At 47.0% G+C, this 27,791-nt stretch overlaps 1 protein-coding gene and 1 pseudogene across 1 annotated transcript in view; one reads left to right on the forward strand and one right to left on the reverse strand.

Moving 5' to 3' along the window:
• The window catches only part of LOC123094379 (L-type lectin-domain containing receptor kinase IX.1-like), a 45,012-nt gene extending 24,236 nt beyond the window's left edge, over positions 1-20,776 (reverse strand). Inside the window, exon 1 of the mRNA XM_044516399.1 lies at positions 20,699-20,776. Within this exon, the coding sequence (XP_044372334.1) occupies positions 20,699-20,776 (78 nt within the window). The remainder of the gene's footprint in view (positions 1-20,698) is intronic.
• A 4,147-nt stretch (positions 20,777-24,923) lies between these two features.
• The window catches only part of LOC123090904 (chlorophyll(ide) b reductase NOL, chloroplastic-like), a 6,768-nt pseudogene continuing 3,900 nt past the window's right edge, over positions 24,924-27,791 (forward strand).

The following is a 27,791-nucleotide window of genomic DNA, read 5'->3' on the forward strand; positions in this document are numbered from 1 at the left end:
GTCGTAGTCACCTGGGAGGCCAGAAACAAACCGGGGTAGTCAGCCGTAATGGCGACTAGGGCATTGTCCACGCTAAGTTGGTGGAACACCCCGTCGATCAGCTCCACCTTTATGTCCGGATCCTCTTCGGAGGCCGGATCAAGGGATCGTTCTGGATCCTCGGGCTGTGGAGTTAGGCTTTGTATGCCCTCCACGTCCCGGCGCAGCTCCTGCGTCAAAATCACGAAGTAAGATACTTGACTTTGGAAGTATGGATCGGGTAGATAAACGTCCGCTTACCCAGCTCCGAGGGTTATTCATGGAGAATCCCTTCAATGGATTCGTGCGGAGGAAGTCCTCCTCCTCCCCCTTGTATAAGACGGACATGATCTTTGCCAGATCGGCTGCCGAGCCCGGCCCTCTGCGGCCATGACGGGTGGTGTCATCTTCCCCGTTGAAATCCCACATAGGGTGGCCCCTATATTGGAGTGGCTGCACCCCTCGCATAATGCATGTGGCCATGATTCCAATCATGGTCAATCCGGAATGGGCCAGTAACCTAATCCGGCCCATCAGATAATGGACGCTCCCATCATCCTCCCGTTGAGGGCTCCGCGGGCGCCAACTCAGGCGTTTCTTCAAGGGAGCATTGCTGAACTCCGGGAGGCCGATCCGAACTGGGTCCGGCAGAGGGGCGTCCTCCATGTAGAACCATTCCGAAGGCCAGTCTTCGGACGCCTTCTTAGGGGTGCCGGATAGATATCCGGTCCCGGCGATGCACCATATTTCGGCTCCGCCCACTTGATATATCGACCCCTCGTAAGAACGGGGTACGAGGCAAAACAATCTCTTCCACAGCGCAAAATGGGGCTCGATGCCCAGGAACATCTCACAAAGAGCTACAAAGCCCGCGATGTGCAAAATGGAGGCAGGTGTGAGGTGGTGAAGCTGGAGTCCGTAGAACTCCAGGAGCCCCCGGAGAAACAGATGTATGGGAAATCCGAGTCCCCTTATTAGATAAGGGACGAAGCATACCCGCTCTCCTTTGGAAGGGTTGGGGACGCTCTCCGCCTGCTTTCCACCCCTGAAGGTGGCCAGTCCGGCTCGAACCGGAACCATGAAAGCTGGGGGAAGATATCCCTCGGTTTGGAGCGCCACTAGCTCGCTGTGGGGAACTGAGCATCTCCCCCAATCTCCTGGCTTAGGACTGGGAGCACGAGAGGAGGAGCCGCGTCGACTGTCCATGATAGAATGGATTTTTGTCAGAAGCGCTTTGATGAGAACTTGCAGATGGAGGATGGTGTGAGCTAGATCTAGATCCTCGCCTCTCTTATAGGTGGCTCGTTCGCACGGCTGGGGGGTAAAATGTAAAAATACCCTAGCTTTTCGCATTCATATGACACGTGGAAGAAGGCCATTATTGGGCGTAGAAGCCAAGGAGCGCAACATTTATAAGGAAGCCAGGCACTATTCGACAGGAACATGAAGTTTGAAGGAGAACCCGCCTTGCAACGCCGAAGACAATATACGCGCCGGACTCGTCGTTGCTGAAGCCTGGTTCGGGGGCTACTGAGGGAGTTCCGGACTAGGGGGTGTCCGGATAGCCGAACTATCATCATGGGCCGGACTCCAAGACTATGAAGATAGAAGATTGAAGACTTCGTCCCGTGTCCGGATGGGACTTTCCTTGGCATGGAAGGCAAGCTTGGCGATACGGATATGTAGATCTCCTACCATTGTAACCGACTTCGTGTAACCCTAGCCCTCTCCGGTGTCTATATAAACCGGATGGCTTTAGTCCATAGGACGAACAACAATCATACCATAGGCTAGCTTATAGGGTCTAGCCTCCTTGATCTCGTGGTAGATCCACTCTTGTAACACACATCATCAATATTAATCAAGCAGGACGTAGGGTTTTACCTCCACCAAGAGGGCCCGAACCTGGGTAAAACATCGTGTCCCTTGACTCCTGTTACCATCCGCCTAGACGCACAGTTCGGGACCCCCTACCCGAGATCCGCCGGTTTTGACACCGACAGGGGCGGCGGCCAGGGGGGTGGAGTGCCCCCCAAGGTAAGTGGTGCGCCCCCCCACCCTAGGGTTTCCAACCCTAGGCGCAGGGGGGCACAAGGGGGGGCGCACCAGCCCACTAGGGGCTGGTTCCCCTCCCACTTCAGCCCACGGGGCCCTCCGGGATAGGTGGCCCCACCCGGTGGACCCCCGGGACCCTTTCGGTGGTCCCGGTACAATATCGGGTGACCCCGAAACTTTCCCGATGGCCGAAACAGCACTTCCTATATATAATTCTTTACCTCCGGACCATTCCGGAACTCCTCGTGACATCCGGGATCTCATCCGGGACTCCGAACAACATTCGGTTTGCTGCATACTCATATTCATACAACCCTAGCGTCACCGAACCTTAAGTGTGTAGACCCTACGGGTTCGGGAGACATGCAGACATGACCGAGACGGCTCTCCGGTCAATAACCAACAGCGGGATCTGGATACCCATGTTGGCTCCCACATACTCCTCGATGATCTCATCGGATGAACCACGATGTCGAGGATTCAAGCAACCCCATATACTATTCCCTTTGTCAGACGATATGTTACTTGCCTGAGATTCGATCGTCGGTATCCCAATACCTCGTTCAATCTCGTTGCCGGCAAGTTACTTTACTCATACCGTAATGCATGATCCCGTGACCAGACACTTGGTCACTTTGAGCTCATTATGATGATGCACTACCGAGTGGGCCCAGTGATACCTCTCCGTTATACGGAGTGACAAATCCCAGTCTCGATCCGTGTCAACCCAACAGACACTTTCGGAGATACCTGTAGTGCACCTTTATAGTCACCCAGTTACGTTGTGACGTTTGGTACACCCAAAGCACTCCTACGGTATCCGGGAGTTACACGATCTCATGGTCTAAGGAAAAGATACTTGACATAGAAAAAGCTCTAGCAAAACGAACTACACGATCTTGTGCTATGCTTAGGATTGGGTCTTGTCCATCACATCATTCTCCTAATGATGTGATCCCGTTATCAAAGACATCCAATGTCCATAGTCAGGAAACCATGACTATCTGTTGATCAACGAGCTAGTCAACTAGAGGCTCACTAGGGACATGTTGTGGTCTAAGTATTCACACGTGTATTACGATTTCCGGATAATACAATTATAGCATGAATAAAAGACAACTATCATGAACAAAGAAATATAATAATAATCCTTTTATTATTGCCTCTAGGGCATATTTCCAACAGTCTCCCACTTGCACTAGAGTCAATAATCTAGTTACATTGTGATGAATCGAACACCCATAGAGTTCTGGTGTTGATCATGTTTTGCTCGCGGAAGAGGTTTAGTCAATGGATCTGCGACATTCAGATCCGTGTGTACTTTGCAAATTTCTATATCTCCATCTTGAACATTTTCACGAATGGAGTTGAAGCGACGCTTGATGTGCCTGGTCCTTTTGTGAAACCTGGGCTCCTTGGCAAGTGCAATAGCTCCAGTGTTGTCACAGAAGAGTTTGATCGGTCCTGATGCATTGGGTATGACTCCTAGGTCGGTGATGAACTCCTTCACCCAAATTGCTTCATGCGCTGCCTCCGAGGCTGCCATGTATTCTGCTTCACATGTAGATCCCGCCACGACGCTCTGCTTGCAGCTGCACCAGCTTACTGCCCCACCATTCAACATATACATGTATCCGGTTTGTGACTTAGAGTCATCCAGATCTGTGTCAAAGCTAGCGTCGATGTAACCCTTTACGACGAGCTCTTCGTCACCTCCATAAACGAGAAACATGTCCTTTGTCCTTTTCAGGTACTTCAGGATATTCTTGACCGCTGTCCAGTGTTCCTTGCCGGGATTACTTTGGTACCTTCCTACCATACTTACGGCAAGGTTTACATCAGGTCTGGTACACAGCATGGCATATATAATAAATCCTATGGCTGAGGCATAGGGGATGACACTCATCTCTTCTTTATCTTTTGCTGTGGTCGGGCATTGAGCCGAGCTCAATCTCACACCTTGCAATACAGGCAAGAACCCTTTCTTGGACTGATCCATTTTGAACTTCTTCAAAATCTTATCAAGGTATGTGCTTTTGTGAAAGACGTATGAGGCGTCTCGATCTATCCCTATAGATTTTGATGCCTAATATGTAAGCAGCTTCTCCAAGGTCCTTCATTGAAAAACACTTATTCAAGTAGGCCTTAATGTTGTCCAAGAATTCTATATCATTTCCCATCAAAAGTATGTCATCTACATATAATATGAGAAATGCTACAGAGCTCCCACTCACTTTCTTGTAAACGCAGGCTTGTCCATAAGTCTGCATAAACCCAAACGCTTTGATCATTTCATCAAAGCGAATGTTCCAACTCCGGGATGCTTGGACCAGCCCATAAATGGATCGCTGGAGCTTGCATACTTTGTTAGCATTCTTAAGATTGACAAAACCTTCCGGTTGCATCATATACAGCTCTTCCTTAAGATAACCGTTAAGGAATGCCGTTTTGACGTCCATCTGCCATATCTCATAATCATAGTATGCGGAAATTGCTAACATGATTCGGACGGACTTAAGCTTCGCTACGGGAGAGAAGGTCTCATCGTAGTCAACCCCTTGAACTTGTCGATAACCCTTAGCAACAAGTCGAGCTTTATAGATGGTGACATTACCATCCGCGTCCGTCTTCTTCTTAAAGATCCATTTGTTTTCTATCGCTCGCCAATCATCGGGCAAGTCAGTCAAAGTCCATACTTTGTTTTCATACATGGATTCTATCTCGGATTGCATGGCTTCTAGCCATTTGTTGGAATCTGGGCCCGCCATCGCTTCTTCATAGTTCGAAGGTTCACCATTGTCTAACAACATGATTTCCAGGACAGGGTTGCCATACCACTCTGGTGTGGAACGTGTCCTTGTGGACCTACGAAGTTCAGTAGCAACTTGATCCGAAGTACCTTGATCATCATCATTAATTTCCTCTCCAGTCGGTGTAGGCACCACAGGAACATTTTCCTGAGCTGCACTACTTTCCGGTTCAAGAGGTAGTACTTCATCGAGTTCTACTTTCCTCCCACTTACTCCTTTCGAGAGAAACTCTTTTTCCAGAAAGGATCCGTTCTTGGCAACAAAGATCTTGCCTTCGGATCTAAGGTAGAAGGTATACCCAATGGTTTCCTTAGGGTATCCTATGAAGACGCATTTTTCCGACTTGGGTTCGAGCTTTTCAGGTTGAAGTTTCTTGACATAAGCATCGCATCCCCAAACTTTTAGAAACGACAGCTTAGGTTTCTTCCCAAACCATAATTCATACGGTGTCGTCTCAACGGATTTAGACGGTGCCCTATTTAAAGTGAATGTAGCTGTCTCTAGAGCGTATCCCCAAAATGATAGCGGTAAATTGGTAAGAGACATCATAGATCGCACCATATCCAATAGAGTGCAATTACGACGTTCGGACACACCGTTACGCTGAGGTGTTTCAGGCGGCGTGAGTTGTGAAACGATTTCGCATTTTCTTAAGTGTGTACCAAATTCGTGACTTAAATATTCTCCTCCACGATCTGATCGTAAGAATTTTATCTTTCGGTCACGTTGATTCTCTACCTCATTCTGAAATTCCTTGAACTTTTCAAAGGTCTCGGACTTGTGTTTCATCAAGTAGACATACCCATATCTACTTAAGTCATCAATGAGAGTGAGAACATAACGATATCCTCCGCGAGCCTCAACGCTCATTGGACCACACACATCAGTATGTATGATTTCCAATAAGTTGGTTGCTCGCTCCATTGTTCCGAAGAACGGAGTCTTGGTCATTTTGCCCATGAGGCATGGTTCGCATGTGTCAAATGATTCATAATCGAGAGACTCTAAAAGTCCATCAGCATGGAGCTTCTTCATGCGCTTGACACCAATGTGACCAAGGCGGCAGTGCCACAAGTATGTGGGACCATCGTTATCAACTTTACATCTTTTGGTATTCACACTATGAATATGTGTAACATTACGTTCGAGATTCATTAAGAACAAACCATTGACCATCGGGGCATGACCATAAAACATATCTCTCATATAAATAGAACAACCATTATTCTCGGATTTAAATGAGTAGCCATCTCGTATTAAACGAGATCCAGATACAATGTTCATGCTCAAACTTGGCACTAAATAACAATTATTGAGGTTCATAACTAATCTCGTGGGTAAATGTAGAGGTAGCGTGCCGACGGCGATCACATCGACCTTTGAACCATTCCCGACGCGCATCGTCACCTCGTCCTTCGCCAGTCTCCGCTTATTCCGCAGCTCCTGATGTGAGTTACAAATATGAGCAACGGCACCGGTATCAAATACCCAGGAGTTACTACGAGTACTTGTAAGGTACACATCAAATACATGTATATCACATATACCTTTAGTGTTGCCGGCCTTCTTGTCCGCTAAGTATTTGGGGCAGTTCTGCTTCCAGTGACCCTTCCCTTTGCAATAAAAGCACTCAGTCTCAGGCTTGGGTCCATTCTTTGACTTCTTCCCGGCAACTGGCTTACCGGGCGCGGCAACATCTTTGCCGTCCTTCTTGAAGTTCTTCTTACCCTTGCCCTTCTTGAACTTAGTGGTCTTATTGACCATCAACACTTGATGTTCTTTCTTGATTTAAACCTCTGCTGACTTCAGCATTGAAAATACTTCAGGAATGGTCTTCACCATCCCCTGCATATTGTAGTTCAGCACAAAGCTCTTGTAGCTCGGTGGGAGCGACTGAAGGATTCTGTCAATGACCGCCTCGTCCGGGAGGTTGATCTCCAGCTGGGACAGGTGGTTGTGCAACCCAGACATTTTGAGTATGTGCTCACTGACAGAACTATTTTCCTCCATTTTACAACTATAGAACTTGTCGGAGACTTCATATCTCTCGACCCGGGCATGAGCTTGGAAAACCAATTTCAGCTCCTCGAACATCTCATATGCTCCATGTCGCTCAAAACGCTTTTGGAGCCCCGGTTCTAAGTTGTAAAGCATGTCGCACTGAACGAGGGAGTAATCATCAGCACGTGACTGCCAAGCGTTCATAACGTCTTGGTTCTCTGGGATGGGTGCTTCACCTAGCGGTCCTTCTAGGACATATGCTTTCTTGGCTGCTATGAGGATGATCCTCAGGTTCCGGACCGAGTCCAAATAGTTGTTGCCATCATCTTTCAGCTCGGTTTTCTCTAGGAACGCGTTGAAGTTCATGTTGACATGAGCGTTGGCCATTTGATCTACAAGACATATTTTGCAAAGATTTTAGACTAAGTTCATGATAATTAAGTTCATCTAATCAAATTATTTAATGAACTCCCACTCAGATTGACATCCCTCTAGTCATCTAAGTGTTACATGATCCGAGTCGACTAGGCCATGTCCGACCATCACGTGAGACGGACTAGTCATCATCGGTGAACATCTCCATGTTGATCGTATCTTCCATACGACTCATGTTCGACCTTTCGGTCTCTTGTGTTCCGAGGCCATGTCTGTACATGCTAGGCTCGTCAAGTTAACCCTAAGTGTTTATGCATGTGTAAAACTGTCTTACACCCGTTGTATGTAAACATAAGGATCTATCACACCCGACCATCACGTGGTGCTTCGAAATGACGAACTTTAGCAACGGTGCACAGTTAGGGGGAATACTTTCTTGAAATTATTATAAGGGATCATCTTATTTACTACCGCCGTTCTAAGTAAACAAGATGCATAAAACATAATAAACATCACATGCAATTATATAAAGTAGTGACATGATATGGCCAATATCATATAGCTCCTTCGATCTCCATCTTCGGGGCTCCATGATCATCTTCGTCACCGGCATGACACCATGATCTCCATCATCATGATCTCCATCATCGTGCCTCCATGAAGTTGCTCGCCAACTATTACTTCTACTACTATAGCTAAAGGTTTAGCAATAAAGTAAAGTAATTACATGGCGTTAATTCATTGACACGCAGGTCATACAATAATTAAGACAACTCCTATGGCTCCTGCCGGTTGTCATACTCATCGACATGAAAGTCATGATTCCTATTACATGAACATGATCTCATACATCACAATATCATTCATCATTCATCACAACTTCTGGCCATATCACATCACATGACAATTGCTGCAAAAACAAGTTAGACGTCCTCTAATTGTTGTTGCATCTTTTACGTGGCTGCAATTGGGTTCTAGCAAGAACGTTTTCTTACCTACGAATAACCACAACGTGATTTTTGTCAACTTCTATTTACCCTTCATAAGGACCCTTTTCATCAAATCCGCTCCAACTAAAGTAGGAGAGACAGACGCCCGCTAGCCACCTTATGCAACTAGTGCATGTCAGTCGGTGGAACCTGTCTCACGTAAGCGTACGTGTAAGGTCGGTCCGGGCCGCTTCATCCCACAATACCGCTGAAGCAAGAAAAGACTAGTAGTGGCAAGCAAGTTGACAAGATCTACGCCCACAACAGATTTGTGTTCTACTCGTGCAATAGAGAACTACGCATAGACCTAGCTCATGATGTCACTGTTGGGGAACGTTGTAGAAAATAAAATTTTTCCTACGGTTTCACCAAGATCCATCTATGAGTTCATCTAAGAAACGAGTGATAGGAGAGAGATGCATCTACATACCACTTGTAGATCGCGTGCGGAAGCGTTCAAGAGAACGGGGTTGAGGTAGTCGTTCTCGTCGTGATCCTATCACCAGAGATCCTAGCGCCGAATGGACGGCACCTACGCGTTCAACACACGTACGGTCAGCGTGACGTCTCCTCCGTCTTGATCCAGCAAGGGGGAAGGAGAGGTTGATGAAGATCCAGCAGCACAATGGCATGGTGGTGGATGCAGCACGACTCTGGCAGGGCTTCGCCAAGCAACTGCGGGAGGAGGAAGAGGTCTAGCAGGGGGAGGGAGGCGCCAAGACTCAGGGTGCGGCTGCCCTCCCTCCCCCCCTCCTTTATATAGGCCCCCAGGGGGGGCGCCGGCCCTCGAGATGCAATCTCCCAAGGGGGGCGGCGGCCAGGGGGGTGGAGTGCCCCCCAAGGCAAGTGGTGCGCCCCCCCACCCTAGGGTTTCCAACCCTAGGCACAGGGGGGCCCAAGGGAGGGGGCGCACCAGCCCACTAGGGGCTGGTTCCCCTCCCACTTCAGCCCACGGGGCCCTCCGGGATAGGTGGCCCCACCCGATGGACCCCCGGGACCCTTCCGGTGGTCCCGGTACAATACTGGGTGACCCCGAAACTTTCCCGATGGCCGAAACAGCACTTCCTATATATAATTCTTTACCTCCGGACCATTCCGGAACTCCTCGTGACGTCCGGGATCTCATCCGGGACACCGAACAACATTCGGTTTGCTGCATACTCATATTTATACAACCCTAGCGTCACCGAACCTTAAGTGTGTAGACCCTAAGGGTTCAGGAGACATGCAGACATGACCGAGACGGCTCTCCGGTCAATAACCAACAGCGGGATCTGGATACCCATGTTGGCTCCCACATACTCCTCGATGATCTCATCGGATGAACCACGATGTCGAGGATTCAAGCAACCCCATATACTATTCCCTTTGTCAGGCGGTATGTTACTTGCCCGAGATTCGATCGTCGGTATCCCAATACCTCGTTCAATCTCGTTGCCGGCAAGTCACTTTACTCGTACCGTAATGCATGATCCCGTGACCAGACACTTGGTCACTTTGAGCTCATTATGATAATGCACTACCGAGTGGGCCAAGTGATACCTCTCCGTTATACGGAGTCACAAATCCCAGTCTCGATCCGTGTCAACCCAACAGACACTTTCGGAGATACCTGTAGTGCACCTTTATAGTCACCCAGTTACGTTGTGACGTTTGGTACACCCAAAGCACTCCTACGGTATCCGGGAGTTACACGATCTCATGGTTTAAGGAAGAGATACTTGACATAGAAAAAGCTCTAGCAAAACGAACTACACGATCTTATGCTATGCTTAGGATTGGGTCTTGTCCATCACATCATTCTCCTAATGATGTGATCCCGTTATCAACGACATCCAATGTCCATAGTCAGGAAACCATGACTATCTGTTGATCAACGAGCTAGTCAACTAGAGGCTCACTAGGGACATGTTGTGGTCTAAGTATTCACATGTGTATTACGATTTCCGGATAATACAATTATAGCATGAATAAAAGACAACTATCATGAACAAATAAATATAATTATAATCCTTTTATTATTGCCTCTAGGGCATATTTCCAACATTATAGAGAAAGGTGTTTACAAGAGCCTTGCCGGGAGTAAGAAATTCGAGGAAATTGTACGCACGCAAGGAAGGCACCAGAAGAATCAAGGTGTTGGTTTTGAACGAAAGTTCAACGCCAATGGAGTTGAGTGGGAAGAAGATCAATACCCCAAGACAAAGTTTGTTCCACAATAAGAGAAGTATGATCCTACTTCCTTCAAGGGGACACAAGCTCAAGATGATCTTCCACCACAAGACCACAAGAACAAAGGCAAGGACAAGCTTGAAGAGGAGATTGATGCATTTGAAGAAGCACCTAAAGCCTCGTTCAAGTGGGTCCCCAAGACTACGTCAAGTTCTACTTCATCAAGTACAACTACAACTCCAAGGATTCCCATCAAGATGATGTGGATCCTGAAGAAGAAGAACTAGAGAGTTCTTGAGGGTGACTCCGCCAACATTCTTCACTCATATCATTTTGGCAAGAACAAGTGCAATCAACCTTCACATCTTGCACTAGTTCAAGGAGTCACAAACCCTCATGTTGGTAAGGCAAGGGACAAGGTAACCTAATGTTTTCATGGACATCATATTGTGTGTGCATCACTCTATGTCTATGGATATTCTTGTTTGTTCCTTGTGGGACTAACCCATGTAGGTAAGTTGAAAGTGCAACTCACTCCAAAGGATTGCTCCAAATGATCTACATCAACACTGAGCATCTACATCTTCAACACCTACATGAAGTCATGATCGACAAAACCCAAGGTTAGTTCATCCCTCTAAGGGGGGATCTCACATCTAGGGGGAGCTTAACTCAAAGAACTGAGTCAAAGCAACTCTAATGGTGTGAACACATTAATGCATTATGTAAAAGTGGTAACCCCACTTGAGCTTAAACGATGAGTATGACCTATGATCAAATGTTCTCATTTGACTTCTAAGTCAATATACTCATATATAGATGACCTAGTCATCGCCAATTGTTTGATAGATGCTAGAATTGGTTGTGCATGCTTTGCCACATATTTCAATTGCCATCTTATTGTGTGAGCATGTTGGTGCATATTTTACTCATTCAAGGACATCCACTTGTTGTTTTGATTGTTTGGTTCCTTTCTTTGTGCCAAGTGGATGGACAAGAATGCCTAAGAACCTTCTTTAGCTATCTATGCTTTTCTCGTCTCAAACTCTATTCATGCTACATCACAAAATTTGATCAAGTCAGATTCGAACCACTCTGCGTGAGGAGCACTCGGAGTCTTTGATTCGTCATAGACTTAAACTTCCAAAACCTCTTAGTGATTCTCGGTCTGATCGATCCTTCCACTTCGGTCCTACCGAGATCATCAAGTTGATCTGAGTTTTCAATCTCGGTGCAACCGATTTGAACTTTTCGGTTTCACCGATTTGCTGTAACTGAACACAGTTATGCATCTCAGTGCCACCGAGTTGTTCCACTCGGTCACACTGATAGGGTCGGGCTATATATAGCCACGGGGAAAATTTTGGAAATTTCTCCGAAACCCTTCACCCGCGCAACAGCTCGCTCTGCCATCATGGTCTCCGGATCGTCTCCTCGTCGCTAGCAGCCTCCTGTCGCTGGTCTTCACCGCCGTCAACGGATTTCGTCCCCGCCGTTGCCGCCATAGCAAGTCCACCGCCAAGTTAGGGTATGGACTTGATCTTTATGCTATCCACGTCTGATTCCTAGCACATTGCTTTCATATTGATTCTTGCCACGATTGAAACTCTTCTATCCAGGTAAAGTAGTTCATAGATTAGATGTGATTCGAATTTTTAGGTTTAGGTTTCCGCCGAAACCATCTCGGACCCACCGAGTTGAAAAACTCGGTCTCACCGATTTGGCTTATGCCATTGCACTAGTGACTCTCGGTCTGACTGAGAATTACTAATCGGTGCAACCGATTTGAGAATTCTGTGAAACCCTAGCAGTCTCGGTACCACCGAACTAAAACTCGGTCCAACCGAGATCATCAGTTTAGGTTTCAAAACTGCTTCGTATCACCGAGTTTGAAAATAGGTGGATCCGAAATGCTTTCTGTGAAAAACTAAAACTGAACTTTTGAGTCATTCTTTTGCAAAAACCTCTGCATTTTGTGATGCTCATCTTTTCTATCTCATCTATAACTCTTCACAGGGTCAGCAGTCAGCTTTTGCAGTATCTCTGATCAAAGTGACAGCCAGAACAGGCTAGAAGAGCAGATGGACTTGAGTGAGGGCACTAGTCCCTCTAGTACTTCAGATGAAGGGAGCAGAAGTACTCCAAGCAATTTGCCTAAGGCTGCAACTAGGCAAAGGAGGAAAAGAACTTCAGATTCAGAGGATGAAGACTACAAGGCTGAGGAAGATGAGGCTACCTCCAAGAAAGTGGTGCTCAAGAAGGAATATGGCTCAACAAAGGATATAAAGCCAGACATGAAGATTAAAAGGCCTGCAAGAAGGCAACCTATGCCCAAGGCCAGAGCATCAACTCAACTGCCTGAAAATCCTGATCCCAAAGAGCCAGCTGAAGAAAGCAAGAAGAGGAAGGAAAGGATCAAGAAGACCATGGCCAGAGTTGTTGGGCAACCTTCCATGATGGAATAGGAAGAGTTTACTGCACCAGCACCAAAGGCACCTAAGCTTATGGGTGATGCAATCAGATCAGGGGCTGCAACATCTAAGCCCAAAGAAGCACCCAAAGCTGCCCCCAAGGCCAAGTCTGCACCAAAGAGGAATACCAGGAGTATTCCAGCTGCTGAGAAGAACAAGGCCCCAGTGCCCAATGTTGCTGAGGAGGAAGATGAAGAAGGACAGGTTCTAAGAAAACTCAAGCCCAAGATACCAGACCACAATGATGCCCATCATGTGGCTGAGGACATGAAAATCAGGAAGGATTCAGGGCTGAGACTGTGGAGAATGGCAGATCCATATGCCACAAGGAGAAGAACTGTTGTTGACTACAGGTTCCATACAAAGGAACAACAGGACTTCTATGAGACAATCTTGTTGGACAAGAAGCCCATAGTTTGTGACATGAGGTGGGTTGACTGGAAATACATCAAGGAGAATGAACAGCACTATCCTGGAGTGCAAGACAGCTTTATTGGTTGTGGAGTTGCAGATTTTGTTGGGTAAAATCTCACAAATTAGAATGATGAACTTATCATGCAATTCTACTCCACAACACATTTTTACCCAGATGGGAGAATTATTTGGATGTCTGAAGGTACAAGGTACCAATCCAGTGTTGAAGAATGGGCAAGTCTGATCAATGCCCCAAAGGAAAATGATGATGATCTGGACATTTATGCAAAGAAGAAGATGGGACACAATTCCATGGCTCACATGTACAAGGAGATCCCAGACAAAGCCCTAGAGACTTTCTCTTTTGGATCAGTCCAATTTCTGCTGTCAGGGCTGGCTACTATCAATTGGATTCTGAGGCACACTTTGTTGCCCAAGTCAGGTGACCATAACATGATCAGAGGGCATGCCATCAACATGATACATTTATTTTATGTGCCACAAAAATTCAAAGTCATGAGCCTTATAGTTGAAACTATCAAGAGGACTGCAGCAGATCAGAAGAGGAGCTGTGGATATGCACCTCAGATTCAGGAATTGATCAACTCAAAGATGGGAATTGGCAAATATCAGTTGGATAAGGAACACTTTCCACTTTATCCAGACTTTGAGGACAATGAGGTTGTCATGAATGAAGATGATCCATCATCAGTTCAAGCTCAGGAGAAGAAAGAAAAGGCAAGGAAGGAGAAGGCTGCCAAGATGCCAACTCAAGAGGAGGCATCTGAATATTTCTTGAAAACCAAACAGGAGCAGCTTGGTTACTTAATAGCATCATCTCTGAGGATTGAGAAGGGGTTGGCCACCCTAACTCAAAACCAGGAGAGCCTGGAAAGAATCATGGAACAAAAATTCTATAATCTAGATGTCAAGGTAACTGAGATTCTGTCAGTTGTGGAGCAGCTGCAGGATGACATGCAGGAGAGGAAGGGCAAGACAACCACCAATGTGTTTGCCAGAGTGCCCAGAGCCCAGAGGTCAGTTGCAGTGCCAGTGACAGACACTAGAGCAACAACTTCAGCACCAACTACTGCCCCTTCAGCTCCATTGCAACCAGCTTCAGCATCAACTCCAGCACCCTCTACATCAACTGAAGCCTTCGTCCAAGGAGTCATCAGGACACCACCACCAGAAGATCAAGCCTGAGAGTCGATCTAGCACTATGCATTTTCTATGAACTTTTTGGTAACTTGTTGCCAAAGGGGGAGAAAAATGTATAGATCATAGGCTTCGAGAGAGAGAGTGTTGCTTTTGTTCTCTCTTGCTTTTGGTGTGTTTATCTTTGTTTGCTTTTTGGTTGAGATACTATGCTTGTGAGACATTGATGATCATGTGTTTGATCATACGCTACACTTATGCATGCTTGATATTATCTTATCTATCATATGTGATCACTCACTATGCTTGGTGATGAGTGCATGTATTCATTGTTTATTATTTTGAGCGCTCCACCAAGATGTATGTGACATGGGAGAGTAACCCATGAGCCTAATTCATTGTGCATTTGCAGTCCAAAGCAAATCTAAAATTATGCACAAATTTAGGGGGAGCTCTTGCTTATCACATACTTCTCAAAGCGACAATGTTATTTAAATTTTATTATCATTTGTCGAAGCTTTGATCTATATGTTGTCATCAATTACCAAAAAGGGGGAGATTGAAAGTGCAACTATCCCTAGGTGGTTTTGGTAATTCATAACAACATATAGCTCATTGAGCTAATGCTATTCCAAGACTATTATTTCAGGAAAGCTCAATGAATGGCATGGCATGGATGATGAAAGTGGATCCCTCAAAATACTAAGGACAAAGGATTGGCTCAATCTCTAAAGCTCAAGACTCTTCATTTTACATTTTAGTGATCCAAGATCACATTGAGTCTATAGGGAAAGCCAATACTATCAAGAAGGGATGAGGTGTTGCTTAATGAGCCTCTTGCTTCATGTGCTTAGTGATATGCTCCAAAACCCTCAACTACTTTCCCACATCCACAAATGACCTAAACCTTAAGCCAAAATTGGTCACACCGATTCTTTCAATCCGGCGCCACCGATTCCAAAAGTCATAGCCACTGCCACAAACCCTAAGCAAATCGGTCTTACCGATAGGGATCTCGGTCTCACCGAGATGGGATCGTAATCTCTCTGTTTCACTTCGTAACGTCTCGGTCTAACCGAAGTGAGCGATCGGTCCCACCGAGATTGCAATGTAAACTCTATGTTTCCTTTTTGTAACATTTCGGTCTCACCGAAAAGAGCAAATCGGTCCCACCGAGTTTGCCTGACCAACTCTCTGGAAAGCTTATTACCAAAATCGGTCTTACCGAGTTTGTGTAATCGGTCTTACCGAGATTACGTTATGCCCTAACCCTAACCGAATCGGTCTCACCGAAATGCATGTCGGTCCCACTGAAAATCACTAACGGTCACTCGGTTTACTAAATCGGTCCGACCGAGTTTAACTATTCGGTCCCACCGAGTTTGGTAAATTGTGTGTAACGGTTAGATTTTGTGTGGAGGCTATATATACCCCTCCACCTCCTCTTCATTCGTGGAGAGAGCCATCAGACTAAACCTACACTTCCAACTTACCATTTCTGAGAGAGAACCACCTACTCATGTGTTGAGGCCAAGATATTCCATTCCTACCATATGAATCTTGATCTCTAGCCTTCCCTAAGTTTCTTTCCACTTAAACCCTCTTTCCACCAGATCCAAATCCTATGAGAGAGAGTTGAGTGTTGGGGAGACTATCATTTGAAGCACAAGAGCAAGGAGTTCATCATCAACGCACCATTTGTTACTTCTTGGAGAGTGGTGTCTTCTAGATTGTCTAGGTGTCACTTGGGAGCCTCCGACAAGATTGTGGAGTTGAACCAAGGAGTTTGTAAGGGCAAGGAGATCGCCTACTTCGTGAAGATCTACCGCTAGTGAGGCAAGTCCTTCGTGGGCGACGGCCATGGTGGGATAGACAAGGTTGCTACTTCGTGGACCCTTCGTGGGTGGATCCCTCCGTGGACTCGCGCAGTCGTTACCCTTCGTGGGTTGAAGTCTCCATCAACGTGGATGTACGATAGCACCACCTATCGGAACCACGCCAAAAACATTTGTGTCTCCAATTGCGTTTGAATCCTCCAAACCCTTCCCTTTACTTTCTTTGCAAGTTGCATGCTTTAATTTCCGCTGCCTATACACTCTTTGCATGCTTGCTTGTATTGTGTGATGATTGCTTGACTTGTCCTAGAATAGCTAAAATCTGCCAAACTCTAAAATTGGGAAAAAGTTAAGTTTTAATTGGTCAAGTAGTCTAATCACCCCCCCTCTAGACATAGTTCAAGGTCCTACACTAGGGTTGGAAACCCTAGGGGTGGGGGCGCCTCCACTTGCCTTGGGGGGCAAGCCACCCCCTTGGCCGCCGCCCCCCCTTGGAGATCCCATCTCCTAGGGCCGGCGCCCCCAGGGGGCCTATATAAAGAGGGGGGAAGGGAGGGCAGCCGCACCCATGCTCTTGGCGCCTCCCTCTCCCCTTGCTACACCTCTCCCTCTCGTAGAAGCTCGGCGAAGCCCTGCCGAGATCGCTGCTACATCCACCACCACACCGTCGTGCTGCTGGATCTCCATCAACCTCTCCTTCCCCTTGCTGGATCAAGAAGGAGGAGACGTCTTCCCCAACCGTACGTGTGTTGAACACGGAGGTGCTGTCCGTTTAGCACTAGGATCATCGGTGATTTGGATCACGACGAGTACGACTCCCTCAACCCCGTTCTCTTGAACGCTTCCGCTCACGATCTACAAGGGTATGTAGATGCACTCCTCTCTCTCGTTGCTAGATGAACTCATAGACTGATCTTGGTGAAACGTAGAAATTTTTTATTTTCTGCAACGTTCTCCAACAGCCTTAGGGTCCTGTCAGGGTGCACGCACCAGAGCCCGACCACCATCACACACTCCACCTCCCATTCGTCAAACTCCAGGTTGAGCTGTGCATCGGCCGCTTCAAGGGTGCTTCTACTTTCCCATGAATCCCAGACCCACTGCACCAGATGAATGATGTCTTCTTGCCCCCGAGCAACCGCGGGCCCCTTGCCACAAGCGATCTCGAGCATTACGACGCCAAAGCTGTAGACATCAGACTCGACGTTGGTCCTTCCAGTGACCACACACTCAGGATCCATGTAGCCATAGTTCCTACAAGACCTGTTGTGTATGGTCCTCGGTCGTGGTCGACAAGCCGGGCGAGCCCAAAATCACCAAGTTTGGCACAGAAGGACGCGTCTAACATGATGTTGCTTGGCTTGATGTCACGATGCAGAACACATTGCTCCCAGTCTTGATGCAGGTACGAAAGTGCCGACCCTAGCCCCAACACAATCTCATACCTAGAAGCAGCACCAAACAAAATAACCTAAAACATATTAGTCCAAAAGGACAAGCTAGAGGCCGGAGATAGTCAATAACATACGCACCTGAATGGCCACAATAATGTGGCCTTTGGACTGTAAAGATGAGTATCTAGGCTGCCATGGGGCATAAGACCATACACAAGCAAGAGCTCGCCGCCACCATGGCACCAGCCTATTAGTTGTACGATGTTTCGATGTTTCAACCGACTTATGATCTTCACCTCTGAGATGTACTCCTTCCTCACCTGCTTGGAGGTCTTGGACACTCTTTTTATAGCCACCTCAACTTTAAGCTCTTGCAATAATCCTTTGTACACTGAACCAAGACCACCTTCACCCAGCTTCATCTAGTCGGAGAAGTTGCTCGTGGCGACGGCAAGATTGCTATAACGAAACTGCTTGGGCCCGGTCCCTTTTTCGAAGTCCTCTTCCAATGGATCATTGTCAAAAGTATCCACTTGTCTCGCCATGCGATTTCGCCTCCGACGGCACAAAAGGAAACAAACCAAGAGACTTGATGAGATAACAAACATGACAATGACACCGCCTGACACCCCGGCCACCAGGGGCCTCCTGCTGCTAGTCCTGACGTCGGCAAGTGGCGGAGCTTCTGAATGAAAAAACACCACATTACGATCAACGACATATCTTTCGCAATTGGGGTGAGAGAGCCAGTAAAATAATTCGGAGGAGGAAGCAAATACTATGAAGTTACTAACCTCCGGCTCCTGGTGGGAGATTGGACCGGGGTGGCTGTGCACCTGGCGGGAGATTGGACGGCGGTGGATGAGCGGTGATACGAAGCTGGAGCTCCTCGCAGTCGCCGATGCAGTATATGGCGTAGCAGCTATAGCCCTTGATGCCAGCAAAGGTGTTGTTAGGGAACTTGCTCGAGAGGTTGGCCACGAACTTGGTAAGGCACCTGCTGCACTCGCTCGCGTTCAGGTCCCTCGTGCACTGCACCAGACCGTGCATGGTCAACGGCCACCGCAAGCTGGCCCTGTACGGCACGCTCCCGTTCGCCAGCCGCAGCGGGCAGCGGCAAACGCGCGGCCTCCGCCACTAGCCTGGTGAGCAGAGCCCACCTCGTGTTGTTCATGTTGTCCGGATCGTCCACCTGGGTGTTGTACCACGTGTAGAAGCCGACACTGAGGCCAACTCCACCGCGCGACCCCATCCTGTCCGGGCCTGTCCGTTTGGGGTAAAACGGACAAACCGGGTGGCCCAACACGTGGGAGCAAACGGACTTTTGTCCGTTTTCTGTCCGCTTTTGACCCATCCGCGGCCCAAGTTTGCGCAGCTTTTCGGGTGAAACGGACACCATGCGGATGCACCGGCCGTCTGCGCGTGTCCTCCCCTGGCCCTCCCCTGGCCTGTTCGTCGGTGGCACAGGACGGGCCTTTTTCTATCCGCCCCCTCCCTTCCCCCGACCGCATCCCACTCCACTCTTCTTCACTCTTCCATACCTTTCCCTCACCGCCCGCCGCCCGCCGCCGCTACCATTGCGGCCGTGCAACACGGACGCGCGCTCGCCCAACCCCTTCCCCTAGTCGCCGTCGAGCTACCCAACCACGACCACCTGGTTTGCATGCCTGCCGGCCGGATTTGGGGCGGATCCGGTCGGTCTTGAGCTCGCCCGGCTATGGGAGGCTGGGCCGCGTCATGGACTTGCTGGGCACCTCACGGGAAGGCCCTGGCAGGGCCGCAAGGCCACATGCAGGCAGTGGCTCGTCCTCTAGCCGCTCGGATCTGCACCGTCGGTGGTCCGCCGGCAGATACGCGAATGGCGGCCGGGCGGGCTCGGTGCTTGCCCAAAAGCTCGTCGGCGCACCGTTGCCCCTCATCAAGTGGGACCACTGCCCAAGGATGGTCGTGCGCCGCGTGTCTATAATACCGGAGCATCCCGGATGGGTGTTCATCAAGTGCTTAAACGATGGGGTACGTGCTCTTTTTAGCTTCGGTTCGTGCTCTTGGATTAGATTAGTTGTGCTAATTTTAAGTTTTATTGTGTAGAATGGATGCAAATTTTGGTATTGGGAAGAAGAGTACATCGATATATTGATAGAGCAAAATCTAGTACATGTTCGTGCACTTTTAGCTAGCCTAGAGGCTGTAGATGAGACAAGTGCACTTGTTGCTAGATTAGAGGCTAGGCACGATACTACGTGTGAGGAAGCAACGTCGACTTTTTGCCTGAAGAAGAAAGGAGGATGCAACGTCGAGCCTCCTCCATAGATCAACAATGAGTGCATCGAGAAGGCCATAACCCAATTCAAGAGAGCAGTTATGGAAGTTGGGTATCTTCACAAATATATTCTTGTGGTTCTTGTTTTCTTTGGCCTTGCTTTACTAGTCAAAATGTGATGATGTATTGTCATGTATCAAAAATGAATGATGAAAAAAGGTTTAAGGACTTGCAAAGAAAAGTGCACATGGACAAGATGCGGCCGGGATGCGTCCGCGCGCTGGGCGCATGACCACCGCATCCCGGAAACTACCCGGCCACGACCCCATTCCCTACCCAAACGGACAGAATCCGGACAAAACGGACGTCCGTTTGGGGTCGGCCGGTGGAGTTGGCCTGAGGTCGGCGACAGAGAGGAAGGACTCGTTAGAGTAGTGGACGACGCACGAGAAGTAGGCGCCCTTCATCTGCCGGCTGAATGGGCACGTGTCCTCTATCCCGGCGACTGCGGCGTAGAGGCAGTTGTAACACTCGCTCGGCCTGCTGCCGGCATAGTACGAGATAAGGCCGAACACCTGGTCCGGCAATTCGCCGGCCGTGCCATTGTAGTAGCCACGGTTGTCGAGGGCACGTGCCGGGAGGTCGATCACGAGGGCACGAAGATTCCGCCCGTACTGGCTATCCCATGTGTAGTTGCCCGTGGTCGAGCAGTAAGAACTAAACTGCGAGGTTATCAGCCCCTGTGCTACAGAGACGTCGACGTAAGAGGAGGACAAGACAACGGCGAGGAGAAGCATGGGAAGGCGCCGTGGAGCCGTTGCCATCGATCGACGCTGAGCTAGCTAGCTGTACAGTCAATTGGGGCGCGCAGCGCGTAGGTAACTCGGTATATGTAACTAGCAAAAGAGCCAGTGCGTTGCAACGGGAGAAAAAACACAACACACACTTTTGACCAAACAACCATCACTCAAGACCATAATAGGTCCATCTCCTTTATTTTAGCGGCGCATCATATTTGTGTTGTCGCTTATCCTTCTTCTCACCCTCGCCGGCGACGGTCTTAGTGTTCACACAAACCAAAACGTGTTTGAATGTGGTTAATCCTAAGACGTCTCTCTCTCTCTCCTCCCTCTCCCCCCTCTCTCTCGCTTTCTCCCACACTCGCGATGAGAAATCTGTTATTTTCCCCTGCGATGTATTCAGAGGTATGCATGTGTAGTTCGCAATGTTTTCTTTTTCCTATATGACTATAGTGGTTGTTTATTTGCAAACCGGATCGTCGCTTGTACGAATGAAAAATGGATCGTGCGCTATAGTTATAAGTTTGCTTCCAAAACAATATCTAAAAAATATTTAACTGGTAAAATAAACATCATATTCAGATTTCGCACATTTTTCTAATCAAATTTCATATATAACATGTTAAAATCGGAGTTACGGTTTAAAAGATACGTATAATTTAGAAAACCATTTGTTTGATTTAAATATCTTCCAAAATAATATTTATAAGTACTTAACAGGTTAAAATAATCTTATATTCATATTTTACATATTTTTTAATCAAATTTCATATATAACATGTTTAAATCGGAGCTACGGTTTAAAAGATATGAATGGTTTAGAAAAGCATTTGTTTGACTTAAATATGATCCACGGCTGGAATACCTAAAAAGTCAAGGGGTTTTTCGAAAAACTGTAAAAATAACGGTTCGGTGTGACTTAAATCCAGACTGCGGATTGATTTCATGAAAACGCAGGAGCTTTTTTACAAAACGGTGCGACGGAAAGACAGAAACCCTATGTGCTTTATTATTAGGTAGAGACTACATCGTCCTCCCTGCAACAAGTAATGGCGAAGATTGTTTTAAAAAAAAAGTAATGGCGAAGATAAACAATTTTCAGTTGAGCACTGATTCAAACGACGCGACCAGAGACAGGGATCGAAGCCTGCATACGTGCAAAGACATGAAGATGGTCCATTTGGAGCCTCCGGGTAAGCTTGGAAATAGTTTGGGCTGAAACTTAGTTTCTGGATTGGCTTTTGATTTGGTTTCTATAGGTTTGGTCTCTATTGGATTGAGATGGAAACCAGTTCGGTTTGGTTTGGGTTGTGCTTGAAAACGGACTGGATAGGTTTGGCTTGGATTCAGATTTTTTAGTCCAAAACAAGTGCAAACCATGGTTTGAGACCATATCAAGCGATTAGTCTGAGCCGCGCGCCGCATCCACCTCCAGCCAAACTTTCGAGACGCGATCGAACTTTGCTGCTGCTGCCCACACGGCCACACGCACTGCAAGACAGTTCACGTATGTATGTATTCTACGCGGCGAGGGCGTGCATGTGTGGCGACAAAATCGATCAACCTGCCTGTGTGCTAGTCTCCTTGGGCTAGCTTTGCACTCGTACGTGTTTGCTCTCTTTAGGATCCAAGCTACTAGTGTTTCAAATCCAACAGCCGCCGCTACTGGCCGGAGCGGCAAATTTGATAAATTTGACATGTGGATGAAATCAAATCACAGAATGAACTATCCGTGAAACTATTTCACACGGCTGACCTTTTTGTGTAACGCCCGACACGAAGGCGTCACACTACACTGTGCAACGCCTTACAGATAGGCGCTACACGCCTGGCCAACGTTGCATTCCAGACTGTCTAAAATTTTTTAAGTCAGTGTGCAGAGCCTAAGAGCTAGGCGCTGCACTGTATAGTGTGGCGCCTAGCTCTCAAGCGCTGCACTAGTGGTTGCACTACAAAATGAAGCAACCACTAGTGCAACGCCTAGAAGCTAGACGCTAGACTGTATAGTGTGGCGCCTAGCTCTCAGGCGCTGCACACTGACTTAGTAATTTTCGGATCACACGGGTGCGACACTGGCCAGGCGTGTAGCGTCTATCTGTGAGGCGTTGCACAGTGTAGTGTGACGCCTTCGTGTCGGGCGTCACACAAAAAGATCAGTCACATGAAATAGTTTCACGGGCAGTTCATTCTGTGATTTGATTTTGTTCATAGGTCAAATTTGTCAATTTTTGCCGGCCGGAGCCCGTCTGCTGTCACGAGCTTTAACTATAGTTTGACTAGGTTATCATGGTGTGCCCTGTCATGAATCTGTCCATGGTTTGAACCTGTGTGTTCAATCCAAAAGTTGGAAATGGTTTAGACTATGTTGGACGGAGAGCATCTATAGTTTGGTTTGATTTAGATTCTACTTCATCCCTTCGGAAATACTCATCGGAGAGATAGATGTATCTAGACGTATTTTTGTTCTAAACGCATTCATTTTCATCCATTTTTACAACAAGTATTTCCGGACGGAGGGAGTAGATGAAAAATACCGCTATTTTTTTTTAAATAATACATTTTTAATTAATTTTCATAAATATTATGCTGGATAATTTTTTTAAAAAAATAATACACCGTTGGCCCGCTGCAGGCCGACTGGGCCTAGTCGGCCCACAGCAGGCCGATTGAATTCCAGTCAGCCTACAGCTGGCCGACTGGCCCCTGTCGGCCCACCGTGGGCTGATTGCGTCCTATCGGCCCACTGTGGGCCGACTGGAGCTAATTGGCTCGCTGTAGGCTAATTTTTTTTGCAAAAAAAACTAGGCATAAAAATTATATGTTTAAAAAATGTTAATCATGTAATTAAAAAATGTTAAACGTGTATAAAAAAATGTTCCTGATGTATACAAAAAATGTACAATATATATGCCAAAATGTTGACATAAAAAATATGTTTTCAAAAGTGTTAAGCATGTATTTAAAAATTGTTAAATATGTGTATAAAAATGTTCCTTATTTATACAAAAAATATAGAATGTGTATGAAAAAAAGTTGGCACCAAAAAATTATGTTTGAAAAGTTGACATTTTTTCAAATACATGATTAAAAATTGTTAAATGTGTGTACAAAAAATGTTCCTTATCTATTAAAAAAATATAGGATGTGTATGAAAAAAAGTTGACACCAAAAAAATATGTTTGAAAAAAATGTTCCAGTTCCATACAAAAAGAGCAACCAACCATATTTTTTTTCACAACCTTGATTTATTTTTTGTCACCAACTCACCAACATAATTTTTTGGTGTCAACTTTTTTTCATACACATTCTATTTTTTTTGTATAAATAAGGAACATTTTTTATACACACATTTAACAATTTTTAAATACATGATTGACACTTTTTAAAACATACTTTTTATGTCAACATTTTTGCATATATATTGTACATTTTTGTATACATCACCAACATTTTTTATACATCTTTAACATTTTTTAATTACATGATAACATTTTTTTAAATATATATTTTTATGCCTATTTTTTTGCAAAAACAATTAGCCCATAGCGGGGCAATTAGCTCCAGTCGGCCCACAGTGGGGCGACAGGACCCAATCAGCCCACAGTGGGCTGACAGGGGCCAGTCGGCCAGCTGTAGGCCGACTGGAATCCAATCGGCTTGCTGTGGGCCGACTAGGCCCAGTCGGCCTGCAGCGGGCCGACGGTGTATTATTTTTGAAAAAAATTTCCCAGCGTAATATTTATGAAAATTAATAAATAAAATGTATTATTAAAAAAATTAGCTAATTTTTTTAAAATAATACAATTTTTTTATTAATTTTTATAAATATTAAATTTTTTATTAAACATATATTTTTTATGCTAATTAGCTCCAGTCGGCCGACAGAGGGCCGACAGGACGCAGTCAGCCCACAGTGGGCCGACAGGGGCCAGTCGGCCAGCTGTAGGCCGACTGGAATCCAATCGGCCTGCTGTGGGCCGACTAGGCCCAGTCGGCCTGCAGCGGGCCGACGGTGTATTATTTTTGAATTTTTTTTTATCCGGCGTAATAATTATGAGAATTAATAAAAAATGTATTATTTAAAAAAATTAGCAAACTGTTCATAGGTTTAGACGGACCGCTCGCCGACGCTGACGTGCGGGCCATCGCGCCGTCGGGCACGCCACTCTCTCCCCGGCTCGTTATCTCGGCGAGCAGAGCACCGCAGCGCGCACACGCGTCGCCCGCCCGCCCGCTCGCTCGTCCGGGCGCCTCCTCCGTCTCCTCCGGAATCCCGGATGGCCACCGTCGCCGCCTCTCTCCCGCTCCGGGCCGCCGCCGTCCCGCGCACCACCCTCCGACGCAGCCTTCTTCCCCGGCCACCCGTGGCAGCGCGGGCTGGCGGCGAGGGGCCGGCCCTGGGGATCGGTGGGGTGGTTCCGGGCGGAGGCTCTTCCCGGCGGTGCCGGCGGACCGCCGCGGAGGGAGCCCATGGGACTGTCTGTGATGTTAGAGAAGGCGCTTGTGGATTTTGCGCGAGACAAGCTGGAGTATATTGATATTTGGGTACATAGTCACCCCTCCCTCACCAAGCACTTGCATTGCACATGCACTTTTATTCCTGTTCCTTCCTTTTTTATGTACAACTATGACAACCACTCGCTATGAAATATTTGATAGTTCGGTGTTTGATGTATGAATTGTGCTGTGCAATCCACATTGTTGTGCTTGGAAATTGATAGTTAGCTTACCTTAACTGTTTAAAGTTCATGCATTAAATTGATGGGCTCTGTTATGTCATAAAAATGAAATTGGAATTTCTTCTGAGTTATTTCTATTGATGCAGATCAACAATGCCGGATCAAATGCATATAGTATTATAGTTACAAACCATTGGTGGAAACCTCTGATGAGGCTCTAATGTAATTCTCTATCTCTATATTGGCAAGGCTTGAACATGCACACCTTCATTCAGTCGTACTTTCGAGTGCCAATAGTTCATTGACTTTTTTCTTTGATTTAACAGTGAGGTGATCACCACTAACACTCTTGGATTGATGCTATGTTGTCGTGAGGTATTGCTTTCCACTCAATATTAGATATTTGTCGTATAGCATGGTGACTGCTGAAGAATTCCAACACTCATCGTCTTGCTATCTTAGGCAATAAATATGATGTGGAACCAACCTCGAGGTCGTCACATATTTAACATTGATGATGGAAGGCCAACCCCAAGGTACCATTTCCATTTGTTCTCATATGTAGTAATTCTGGATACTCAGCTGAGTGTGCTGTCACATGATTTCGTTTAACTGCTCATATAGTTTGAATCTGTGGAATTGAACATAGTTTGATATATCCTGTTCTTTTGACGCTGATATAAGTATCTTCTTTCGTTCTTCTCCACATGTGTGCATTGTACTTGGCATACTGAATTTGCATGGCCATATGGCAGTTATTTGTATTAAATGAAAGTTGTGCACAAAACGAAATACTAAGGAGACAAACTCAATCATCTTTTGGTAACTACTCCCTCTGTAAAGAAATATAAGAGCGTTTAGATGACTAAACTAGTGATATAAATGCTCTTATATTTGTTTATGGAGGGAGTACTAGTCTTGAATTCTAGGTAATCATTATTATAATCACCAGGTTTGCAGCTTATGGTGCAACGAAGAGAAGTGTGGTGCACCTTACAAAGTCTCTACAGGTAAAGGTAACATGTGTGACGATTTAACCTGAAATGATTAGTTTCTGTTTGAGCAGTTCCAATGAAGCATTTTGAAATAACGAACTCTTTGCTGTATTGTAACCTCATGAAATTGTCGATAGACCCGAAGCACAAACATTCAACAGTACAATGAGATAACTACTGTTTTATCAATATTTAGAGTCATGTTAAATTCCCAAGTAGTTGCTCCCACAAACTCATATTTGGGACATCGTAAAGCTGTAATCATCCATAGAGAAAATAATAGGCGATTTATTGCTATGTGCTTGAACTTGGTTCACTGGCACAAATTTTTATTAAGTTTACATTTATTTCCAGAAAAACAACAGAGCCTTTTGTCCCAAGCACATTGGGGCAGGCTAGAGATGAAACCCCACAAAAACTGTGAGAACCCAAAAGAGAAGACAGAAAGTGCAAACAAGCAAAATAAATCAAGGCAGTAAAGTATACTGGTGCAGGTCACAGCTTTGCAGCTTTATTAGAAACTATGTGGAGAAGATAACATGATTCTTATTGCAGGCTGAGTTGCAGATGAATGAAGTGAATAATGTCGTGGTGCATAATTAATCGGTATACAGCTCCACCCTTTACCGAAAAAGGGTTTCCCCCCGCTTTGTATTCCAAAGCACCAACACCGATACAGAGCAGACGCTGGGGCGAGCAGCACAACAAGCCAAAGACAAAGAAAAGGAAACAATGCCAACACCGGCAGCTCGACAGACGCGGATGACCTACAACCGCTGCGCCCTCCGAAATCTACCCTAGGTTCCGATCCTCCGAGTACCAAGCAGCACCTCCAGGAAGGAAACGACGCCGACGACGCTGCTGCCTGGACGTATCCTAGGGTTTCCCCCGGCACACGGAGGGTAGAGGGGAATGAAGACCACCGGCACCCTCCAGGGAGGAATGGTGGCACCCGCAGGCGTCACCGCACCGGAGCCGGAAGATCCGGCAAGGATTTCTCCCAACTCCAAACCCCACCGCCCAACCGGATCGAAGCCAACCAACCAGTTCGCCGTCCACCACCTTGCGCCACCACGGTTGCGCCACCACCCATGCCGCCTCACTGCGAACGCCACCACGAGGCCAAGAGACCCGAAGAGAAACGCCAAACGACGGAAGCAGCGGCACCGCAACCGAGCAGGAGGGACCCACCTCCCCCGCCAACGTGCGCCCCATCACCGTCGCGGTCGCCGGCCGGACGCGGCAGCAGGGCACACCAGGCCACCCCTGGCCCGGCCGGACCCAAACGGGCCCGCAAAGCCCCGCCGTCCACGCTGCAGCAATTCGGATCCGCGTCGCCAGCCCGCCGCCGCTCGCCGCCACGCC

This window comes from Triticum aestivum, chromosome 4B (genome assembly GCF_018294505.1).
Source record: "Triticum aestivum cultivar Chinese Spring chromosome 4B, IWGSC CS RefSeq v2.1, whole genome shotgun sequence".
Classification (NCBI taxonomy): Eukaryota; Viridiplantae; Streptophyta; class Magnoliopsida; order Poales; family Poaceae; genus Triticum; species Triticum aestivum.